This window comes from Buceros rhinoceros, unplaced genomic scaffold (genome assembly GCF_000710305.1).
Source record: "Buceros rhinoceros silvestris isolate BGI_N320 unplaced genomic scaffold, ASM71030v1 scaffold4276, whole genome shotgun sequence".
NCBI lineage: Eukaryota > Metazoa > Chordata > Aves > Bucerotiformes > Bucerotidae > Buceros > Buceros rhinoceros.
The window spans coordinates 47017-58876 of NW_010415658.1; the positions used below are offsets into that span (position 1 = coordinate 47017).

At 37.4% G+C, this 11860-nt stretch overlaps 1 protein-coding gene across 1 annotated transcript in view; it reads right to left on the reverse strand.

The window, feature by feature from the left end:
- CDYL (chromodomain protein, Y-like) overlaps positions 1 to 9596 on the reverse strand; it is a 56368-nt gene extending 46772 nt beyond the window's left edge. Inside the window, 1 exon segment of the mRNA XM_010137481.1 lies at positions 8894 to 9596. Within this exon segment, the coding sequence (XP_010135783.1) occupies positions 8894 to 9596 (703 nt within the window).
- Positions 9597 to 11860: the final 2264 nt, after the last annotated feature.

Genomic DNA, 11860 nt, shown 5'->3' on the forward strand with positions numbered 1-11860 from the left:
AGCAGGAACAAGACCAGAGCTCCACCTTCTTACTGCTTTTCCAATGCCCATCTTAATATCCTAACAGATCAATGATTAGAATCTCTGAATGTCTGCACAGTAAAAAAGTAATTTCAGAAATAATAATGACTAGCAATGCAGAAAGAGGTATAAAAATCCCTGAATTACAATTTTCAGGTATGTCACAAAATGCTTCCTTGCTTCAAAAGCAAGAGAACTTACATTCTTTGCAAAACTATACCATTCCTATAAGTATAATTTATTCCTTATAAATGCCTACAATTCTTTTACACAGTCATTATCTATTTATCTCTTGTACTAAAATATACTTTACCAAACAATTCTCAGGTCTGGATGAAAGCTATCAAAAGCCATTACCTTTTTGTTCTGAATTTGACACCCTTTGATTTTTCTAGATGTGCCCTTGTCTTATTCACTCAATTCCAGAATAGAAATTTCCAACTCCATCAGTGATGATTTCATCATGCCTATACTTCGTTTCTTCTCTAAAATCTTTTCAGGATTCCCTTTGGATAGATTTTCTTAAAAAAATCTATTGTTATTTTATATTCTCTTTGTTCCTGTTGTACCAGCTTTCATCAACGGCTTGTCCTAGATTCTCCAACTGTGTATACATTGGAAATCCACTTGGACACCTCTCACACGGAACTAGTCTGAGAAGGCAGCTAGCCAGTTTCTCCACTCTCATTCTAGCCCATTGTAAAAACAATAGAGCAATACAAGTTGAAACCTGACAGACAGCAGTGGTAACACTTGGAAGACACCATTCCAGCCAACACATGTTATCTACAGATTCATTACACACCAAACTTGGTTGAAGAGTAATGGCAAATGTGTGAGACAAACAGGGAAACCGTGAGAGTTTCTTTAGTCTTGTCAGAGCTGCCCACGGCAGAGTTTAGGAATTCCAATCTGCATTCTAGGCTAAAAATTCTGTTTAGGAGCCATCAGTGAAAACCATTATTTCATCTTCCTGCTGTTCATAACTTTGCTTAGCCTCCTGCTTTAGATACATCCCGCAAAAGTTTCTATTATAACTTAAAGAATAACTATCAAAGTGTTTCTCTGCAAGTTTTGTACCTTTGCAGGTCACTGCAATATCACCGCAAGATCACTAATTATAAACAAGCACAGATCCTATCACACTATCTTATGACATCCCAGTGCTAACCTTCTGACACAACTACAATGAATCATTAAGCCTCCTCTGGTTTCCATCTTCTCTGCCAGTTTCTTAGCAGCCTTTTGAAGTACAACTACTTACTTTCTTCAGTTGCCTCTTTCAAGGAATATTTTCAAAGAAAATAAATCACAATCTGTACTTCTTTATCCATGTTTCATGGAGATGTTCAAAGAACTCTTAATACAAGAGTAAGATGCTCTCTTTCCTCCTCTTCTTCCACATTAAATCTTAGAACACCCCAGTTTTCAGATGTGTTCAAATACAGAATATTCTAGTTCAAAGCACTAGTGTTTATGATTTGCCTTTGTTTCTTAGAAGCATCTAAAATAGAATAAAACTTTAAAACATTTTAAATTAAAAACACTTAGTAAATAAAAAACAAAAAGCTTTTTTATGCATTCTAAAATTACAAAATTAAAGAAAATTACTAGAGCAGAATTAACTGACAATTTGCAGCCTTATGCATTTTAATGTGTGTTCTTAAATATGTTTACGATATAAACGATATGTACGGCAGATAATTAGACATTTTTGTTTGATTTGAAACAATGCATACAGTTTCACAAATACATGGCTTCTGCATTTTTTCCTTTAAAATAAAAGAATAGTACTTTGCTGTATTATTACCCATAACTCACAGCAGCATTGTTGGATCACAGTTACGCCAGTTGGAAGGCTGGGTAGGAAGTACAGCTATTCCAGGGCAATAGAGAATCTGGCTATTTCATTAGTTCTCATTTAAAAAAGGTATTTCTTCAATCACCTGTAAAATGCAAAGCTGTTTCCAGCTGTTATCCAGTAGCTAGCTTAAGAAAAAAAAATCTGTTTTGCATCTACTTGAATCTAACGATATTCTTTCTTTCACAAGCATCAATGAAAAAAACTGAAACAGTTCTATACTTTACCCAACCTCTAACAGTCTCCCTATTAGGATGTTTAATAAACTTTTTATTTTAAGTAGATAATGTGACCCAGACAAATCTTCCCTGAACCACATTGATTGTTTTGGCCCATTTTTAATGGATATTTGTAAAAGTTATTAAGATTGCCCTTCTTTTCAAGGAAACACAGATTCATAATGACAGTCTCCTTAGCAAACATGTACTTCATCCACTTCACAGCCTTAACAGAGAGAGGATGTATAACTTCTTAAAAAATTGAAACAGCAAGAGACAAAAAGTTGGTGGTTACTCTGAGAGGCACAACTGCAAAAGGCACCACATGACTATTTCTGATTGCGCTTCATATTTCTTCTCTATTATCAAAAGCTGTTCCGAAGTTCTACAGTTTTGACAATGGTGGAAAAAAAATAAAATCTAGTTCAATACTTTTGTTCTATCACTCAGTGTGATCTTCGCCACGTTTTCTCTGCATGGATTTATGCAAAGTAGGTTGAATAAGAGCCTTGTAAACAGAGCCTTTGCTTCATTGTGCTTCACTGTCACTTCCAGAAGGCTGATAAAAATCAAGCAGGTCCTTAAAGGAGCAGTTAGCCACATATAGCCATACCATAACCTGGGGTTCAGGAAGCAAGGGAAAGGAATGGAACCACTCTTTTCAAAGGTAGCTACCTTCTACATCAGCTTAGCTGTATCGGAACTCTACACTAATGAGGCATCTCTGTTCTAAGTGGAGGATGGCAGAAGAAGGAAGAAACCAGTTGCTTATGCCTTATGTTCTCAGGAAAAGAGCCTTTAAACTCAGGAAAACATACTCAAATCCTGATTTATTATTATGATAATCTATTGACATAAACCAATATGGCCCTGAAGATGAGAGATTTTCACAAGAAGTTCTCAGTCTTGGAGCACCTTGTAAAGTAACAATAATCCGTACCAGAACCTGCACAAGGAACGGGATGGGGGGATGCAAAGCCAGATCAGTATGGGATAACAGATATATTTTCCACACAATACAGACTATCCAGTCTACCGTATTATTTAACAACTTTGCATTTATATGAATGCCAGAGAATATAGATAAACAAGAAATAGTCAACAATTGAGAATATTATTTTAGTCAAGTGTACAGAAGCTGAAGAGCTTGAAAATTACTTAGTAATACAGATGGAATATTTGGTGGTAGGTTAAAATGTAATACAGTGCATAAGGGAAGTAATAATGTGAACTCTTAAGGAATAAGATCTAAATGAAATGCAACTTCTGAAGAAAAAAACCCAAAGTTGATTAAATGAAAATTGTTTTACTCTTTACTCTTTGTGATTTGCTAAATGCATACACAACAGAAGATACAAAATTACACACTCCTGCATTTGACAAAAAAGCTTAACCAGTAATTTCGGAAGTTAGGCAGGGATTACAAAGCACTTTAACTCATTTCATAGACTGTCGTTCGCGCTAATAAAATGCTTGCCTTCCAGCAGAGATCAAGCCACCATCCAAGCGCAATGTACAAACACACTGAAAGAGGAAGCTCCTGTCTTAGGGCTTTTTTGGAATCACATTTTACTACTTAACCAAAACAAAAACAAACAAAAGGAGGGCTCAAAGCTGCTTATGTCTCTCCAGGATGCTAAAAAGAAATCTGAATAACTGTGACATGTCACTCTAACTTTTCTGTAGTTGTACTGTCCACTCCAATTCACACAGCAATGAACTTCTGCAACTCTCCCCTTAATTTTGCTTTTTGAGAGTGTAATACGCATAGCTTGTGCCCACCTGGACAATTAATGTGGTTCACTGCCAACTCACCTTTGTCAACTGCTATGCTCTTCCCCTGGGACTCCTGAGGGTAGCTTCATCAGTTATGCTGGTCACAGTAGACTGTTCTTCCTGTAAAGCCCGACACCCGGGCACATACAGGGAGATGAAAGAAAGGACCTGCTGGAATTTGAAAGGGAACTGGGTGAGCTTCCCTCACCCTAAGAAACAGGGAACAGCTGAACTCCTTTCAGCTCAATTTGGTATTGTATTGAGAATGTACGTTTCTCCCCAGGTCCAATTGCCTCCATAAGCACTTCTATGCTTGCTTAGTTCTTGTTGAGACTAAAGCTATAAGACACATATCCAAACAACAGACACTATTTTCCTTGGGTGTTAGAGTGGATTTTTGGTTTTCTGAATCTGTGGTTTTTAATCTCATAAGCTACTTTGGGTAAGGGAGAGAGCAGGTGACTAACAGAACTTAAGTTCAGTCACGTTTTTCCTGATGTCTGGCTTTTCTTTTGGTGTTAATACCATTGTTTTGAAATAAAAACAGCATCATTATCCCACCGAAAAATCTGCAAACACCCTTGTTCCTTGTAGGGTGATACACTGCAATCATCTTTGTATTGTCAGACAGCCTGCTGCTCCTGTGAGTTATTCTTCTGAACTAAGATGTGCAAGGAGGGACAAGTTAATACCCCTGTGCACACTGGTAGTGCTTGTCTGTCTAACAAGTGATGTAACTCACTGCATTTCTTGTATTTCTTCTCTTCCCACATGCCGGTCACCAACCTGCCTTATTCTCATTATAACAACATATGTAGCTAAATGTGCTTTTCTTGCTCGTTTTATATGTCGAGCTTCGAACAGAAAAGCATGCAAAATCTCCCTTCTTGTGCCATTTATTCTCAATTGCATCCACATGTTGGACATTTCCAGCTGAATAAAAACTGTAGCAACTAGGGTGACCTAGAAAAAAACCCAAAACAACTAGAATTTGCCAAGCAATGGTATTCACCTGGTTTATGGTCAAGTTTTGCAGAAAGAGAGCCATCAATAAATCACCAATTCTTTTAATCCTTTCTAAAATTACAAGACAACTCTCTAGCTCTGAGTGACTGACAGATTAGACTCCCTTCAGTTTCACTTCTTGCGTACTCCATCAAACAGAACTTCCCTGGATGAGTGCACTATGCCTAAAGCATTTACAATAAAATTTCAAAGCTTTTTTAAAATTCAATTTCGATGAAGGAAGCCTTCAAAAACTTTAAAAGTATCAGAACCTATGTTAGACATGAGGCCACTTTTCATCTTACCTAATTTTGAGTAACACGCATTGCTTGTGGGTGCCATTAACATATTTTCCACAACATTTCAGCTCTTTGGTGGTGTTTTTCAGTTTCATTAACCCATTTCAGGATCACTTCTATTAACTTTTAGTAATAGCTGATGATCACCACATATTTCAATAAACCAGAACCACAGCAATGTTTATTCAGTGACCCACTCACTCTCACTTCTTCCACGTATCACCCTTCTCAGACTTGTATGTAGTATGTTACTCCATCAACTTTGTTTTCAAGGCCAAGCCTTTAAAATATGAACATTCAATAAAATTATTTTCTTTGTTAAAAAAAATAATTTTGATAGCAGCCAGATTTTAGTGTGCTGAAACCACCAACTCCCAGAGGAAACACTGCTGTTATTTTATGTCCCTGGTACCCCTGCATATTTGTATAAATATTTTCCAGTTGCCTTTTCTGATACTTTAGGAACTTTGGAACAGAACTGCATCATGGCAATTTGTCTCATGAAAAAGAAGACTAAGTACTACAATAATACCAATATTTCTTAGTAATTGCACTCATGGGATTCTCCTATGCATACAAGGTTTTTTCCTGGTGTGTACTTTAATTATAAATAAAATAAAATAAGAAATTAAGGCTGGGGAAAACAAAGAAAGAACAGACTAAACCTGAAGAGTTTTACCATCCTGATCTAGGACTAAAAAACCAACACCAAGTCACACAATTCAAAAGCAGTCATAGCAATAATTTAAAAATTTGTAACACTGTTTTCCTATTTTAATATGATTTCTCCAATATTACTTTAAAAAACCCAAAATCTGTTAGCTTTAATTTAAAAAGCTGTCTAAAAATTCTTTAAAGTTTAATATGTATTTTTCTAGAATCTTTCAAAATCAATTTTTCCAATTAGCAATTTCTGGTTTTAACTGGGTTTTTCAAATAAAAGTGTTTTGATAAAAAATTCCTAAACCAGGTCAAGTAAAAATTTTTCAAAACATGCTTTTGTCTTCCTCCATGTGGAAGTAGGAACTCTTAAAATTAACAGAAAGTGTATGTGGAGGAGGTGGGAAGTTTGGAAAGAATGTTCCGAATGCCAGATCTATCATCTGTATCATTAACATGCCGGCTCTGGTGCATATGAAGATGAGTATAAGAATCTGATGAAGTTTCAGTGCAATGAATATCTCTCATGATGTACGATTCCTGAGGTGATGTTGAAAATGCGATGAGGTGTCCACTTAAGGCAGAAGGAACATCCTGAGTAAGGAGAGAGGTGGGATCCTGAACAGTGACAGCCTCATTGCAGGGGAGGGAGGGAAGCATCAGTTTATTACATTTTTAATGAATAGCAGTGTGAAGTTAAAAATAAAAACAGCAAGAAGGGCACAGCTCTAATGAAGAGATGTGAGAATGTGTCAGCTCAGGAAGCTCCAAGGCCAGGCTAGCTCTACGAGACAGGGCTGCCTCTCTTGGCTCTCTAAATAACGGTCCACTTTGGCCATGCAGAATGGCTGAGTTGGAGCTTCCAAGAGCAAGATATCTGTCTAAGAAATCCTAAAAAGCTGGGAAAAGAGACTTATGTCAGACACAAATGCAAAGTATTTTTCTCTATAAAACTTATAATCAAAGAATTACTGCATGATTTAGATGTTACCCCTAGAAGTGTTGCAGAGTAGCGTAACTGTCTGCAAAGCCATAATAATTTTAGATACTTAGCAGCCGTTTCCCAGCAGACTGCACAGCTCAGCTCGGGGATCAGCAGCAGTGTATCAGGACAGAATGGAAAAGCCTCAGTTTAATATACTTGTACTAATATCCATCCAGCAGCAGACAGAAGGTGGAAACACACTGTGTATTTTTGGTCAGTCACATACTGTGGCTATCCCTGGCTTTCCTCTTTTTTGATCTACACCTCAAGATCTCACGAAGCATGAGAAATGCCCTGTACTGCCATCATCCCTAGGGTCAGTCGATATGCATTTGTCTGGGCAACATTGAAAGTTAAGAAGAGCTGAAAGGAGGTGGTGGCAATTGAGGAAATGGTAACATCTCAGTTAAACACACAAACACACCTCAGCTAGTATTTTATGTGTCAACACCGTTCCTATGCAAGCCTTCCCTCTTCACTTGATGCCAGTAACTGGGCTCTAGCTGTACCACTATTACAAGAGTGAAAGGTTGGTGGAAATGATTTAGTCATTTGTGGTTACTGATCTATCCAAAAAAAGTCCTTTCTGTCCCAGTTGTTTCTTCTGACCACTGTGAGGCAAAAACCAGGATGCCACTGGCAGCACTTATCGTCACTTCACTAGGAACACTACCATACTCCAAAATTCGAATTAATTATTGCAAAACCATCACATATACAAACACACTCCTCTACTTCACCTACGCAGAAAACTCACATACTGGCATCTCTTGCATTTTCCCCTCCAGCTTTGTTTCCATCCTTTGAGATTTACATTCCTTCTTTAGCCCATACAAAGGAAGAGATATTCCTGGCATCCGTGTGTGCATTACCATGGTTACCTAGCTCATCTGCAGCAAAATGGGTTGGTCCATGACCTGACACGGAGGCTCCAGGAACACATATTCCTCCCTTGTCCATTCCATTTCAACCTCTCCCACTGCAGCTAATTTTTCAGAAAATCTGAATGCAATCAACAGTGGGGCACCCAGTGCAAACTCTGCCAAAGTCTTCAACTTTTTCTTTTTTTTGATGTATAGCTTTTCTCTAAGTGTGTGCAGGCCCAGTCCTTGGTTTCAATCAATTTTTCCAGCAAGCTGTCATCAGTATCATACCTGCAGATTTTACCTGCTGCATTTTACTTGAGGACGCAGTATTACACTTGAAAATTTACCCTCAAAAGTATGCTTATGAGAACACAACAACCCGGGTGATTACACAATAAGCTGGGTCTGTCAGGGAAAAACAAAGGTTTGGTACACAAGAATGAGGACTATGAAGTCTTAAATGAGGGTCTCAGCTGGATGGGGAGGATAAACAGCTTCCTCCCACAAAAACAGTTTGGATTTCTTTGGTATCACAATTTTTACATTACAAGTTGAATAAACTACCATCTACTGAGGTATTAGCAAACGAGGCATCAAGCCTAAACAAGCTCTGAATATTAAATGAGGTATAAAGAACAAAATATTGGTAAAATATAATGACGACAGAATTCAATTCAGGCAGAAGGCATAGGTATCTCCACCACTGGCTGAAATTTTCACTGAAACAAGGCTGTATCAACTTCGGAATTTCTAAGCAACATCGTTCTCATAGGTTTTTTTTTTCCAGGCAATATTTATAACAAAATAGGTATGTAAACTTCTGAAGAATCCCAGCTCACAATCACTCACCTATTCCTGTAATTTGTATTTCTAATATTCATATCAAATTTGAGCTATTTAAAGAAACTTAAAGCAATGATGTAATCTCTGGAAATGGTACACTGAATATGTGTACCACACAATGTCAAGGCAAACACAGATGTATCTTACGGTGATTCTGAAAACACAAATACCAATGAATCTCTGCAAGAAAAGCAAAAGCTGGCAAAATTCAAAATGGCTTTGTAGTCATATAGTTATGTAAAACAACGTTGTGAAGTTCTCCAGACTTGATTTAACATGGCTGAAACAGAGCAGGTAGTTTGTTTGCATCCAAACAGCAAAAAAAGGTCAAATGAAAATTCTACACAAAAACGACCAACTCTTACACGTACCTTTTCCATTTATTGTTAATGCTGATGCAATTGTGGCTGTTACTGGCACTGGCAATTGTGGCACTAATGGATGTATTCTTGGTCGGCTTCCCATCCTAGCACGCTCTGCACCAGGTCCTAATAAAGCTCCCACAGGTTTTTCTGCTGCTACTTCTGGTGCTACAGAGTCTTCTTGATCCTGCTCTATATGGTCCATTTTATCTGGGCTTTCATTCTGGAAGCCATCAACTGTTGTCCGGCTCTTAATTGGACTTTTGGGCACTAGTATTTTAATACCTGATTTTGCAAGGTCCATATTTTTCCTTCCAGAAAGAGATGGTGCATTGTTTTTCCGGAACTTTTGGGTGGCAGAAAAGAGTTGATTATTTTTTGACTCATGGTCTTTACCCATAACTAAAGATTTAGTAGATGTCTTTGAAAATGAACTATTGGTAGATCTAGAAATTTGTTTTCTGGCATTATTTGGAGAGGTCCTGTTTGTCCTGGTTAATGTGCTTTCTTTCTGCTTTTCATTGTGGCGTCTGTTAAATTCATGTATATATTCCTCACAATTGACAAGGTGCTGTTCTGGCTCCCAGGTATCATCTTCACTGTCATATCCTTTCCACCGCACCAAATACTCTGTTTTTCCCTTCTTGTTTTTCCGCTTGTCAACAATTCTCTCTACCTGTTAAAAAGGAAAATTAAGCATTAGACATGGGCAGATATGTAACTCAAGTGAGCAACTTGCATGCAAATAATTTGCCAAGTGTAGAGAGATACAGAAATACTCCTGTAGTTCTGTAATTCTGTATTATAGCTCTATAGCTTACAGTCTTTCACTGCTGACTGGAAATTCCTTTTTAAACTTCAGATTGTTACTTCTATCTCATAAAAGACGTTCTAAAGTATCAATATTGTCCTTCAATAAGTATTTTACATGCACAAGAATGAGAATATATACATATTACAGTTGACAATCAGCAATAGTCCCAGCGAAGTGTCTTAACACCAACTTCAACATCGATAGGATTTCCCTCTCTGAATATAGAGATCATGTTTAAATACGGTTTATAAACACAGCATGTTTACTTTACAAAAACTTATCAATTTCATATTGTTTGAATAATTTGCTTGTTTAGCATGAGGCACATGCTAGATTCTCTTATGGTGAACTATCCTTTAGCTACCAGGGACAATATTGTACAGCTCAGAAACCGGGGCAAACACATAAGATTTTTTTTAGAAGCTGTTCTTGTGAAAACAGAAGACTTGTTTTGGCCAGGGTCTTTGATACACACACTTGAGCAAATTACCATGCCCCACTTATCTGCAAATAGAGGTGATATTTATGTCACAAGTACCAAGCATGCACATGCTACAACTGCACGCATGACCCACAGGCTAGAGGAATTCAAGCAGTGTTGTAAAGACGACAGGGCACAGAGCAGCAGCTGCAGAGACAGAGGCTTGTGCCTCTTACCAAACTCATGCCAGTCATGCTAGTCCTCCAGAAAGGGAATTCTTTTACAGAAAGAGAGACGTAAGTGAGAGACTAGTCTTAGGATTTCCCCTTTTTATGTCATTTTTCCTACCCAGGCAGATCCTTCTGGCAAAACCTACAGCCCACTTCATTTCGGTTATGGGAACCAATACAGCTTTGCTCCCCATCTCTAAATTCCTTTTGGCTATTTAAAAAAAAAAAAAAAAAAAAAAGGGGGGCTCAGCTCCATTGACTTATTCTGTGTTAACAAGCATATGCATATGTATGCTCTGTACCTTGATTGCAGAAAAAGAAAGGGGGGGGAGTGGTGGGTAGGGATGGGACTATCACTCACTAATTTAACTCCTAGTCCCTTGTGAACAAAGACCATGTTTGCAAGCTAAGATCACACGTACCTAGGAGAACCTCTGAAGGCCAGTAACATTTACTGGAGTAGCATTACCCAAATGGAACGTGTACAGAACAGTTTGGAAGGAAAACATGGGTATCTGTGGTATACACGTATACGGTATATGATTCATTACTAAATCATATGACTGTTGACAACAGGTTCTCTTAAAAGTGCACCTCAGTTTTATATGTGGCATGTTATCAGAACGCCTGGTTTTCAACAGTGAAGTAAAACAATTACTATTATTATAATCTCAGCAGCACTATAACTACACATGTGATACCTTGCAGGTGTACCATCCTGTCCTGTCATTAGGATGTTGCACAGCTCTGTTTGCACAGGTCTTAAAAAACCCAACCAAAACAACATACAAATAAAAACCAAACACAAACTAGCTCCACCTTTACCTTGTTACTCAGTTGTACAATTCAATACATTTTACAGAGTAATGCAATATAAATTTCCCAAATACTATTTGAAATGTTATAATGTATTAAAACTATTTTTATTCTTTTTATTTCACTTTTTAGTAAGGTTACGGAACTTAGTAAAAACCATGCAGCTAGAAAAGCAAAACTACCATTTTTTCCATGAAACTGTATTTAAGAACATCTAAACCAAAAAGCTATCCCAAGTAAGAAAGACATGGAGAAATACACCTTCAATTTTTTTTTATTACAGACTGAGCAAGAAGACCATCATGTATTAAGCCGGAAATGTTAAATAAAAAACAAAAACGAACTCATGAATCAAACATGATATATTGTCAAAAAAGCAGTTACTGCTATAGTCTTGCTAATCTTCTCTCCCTCTCTCGACCTTCTATAATAGATTTTAAAAACATAATTTGCAGAAAAAAGATCTCTATAACTAGCAAGATAATTTTATTTTCTAGCGAGAAATCTTTGTAACAGCAGCATCAGTTCCTAGGCACAAAGTTCAGTACTGAGAGGCCACCCATTAAGGACATCCTTTTTCAAGTAGGAAGCCATTTCTCTCATCCAAAAAAACCAGACACCTTGCAGAGATAACAGATGAACTCTAGAACAGGAGACGCAAAAATCCATTCCCAACCCAATGA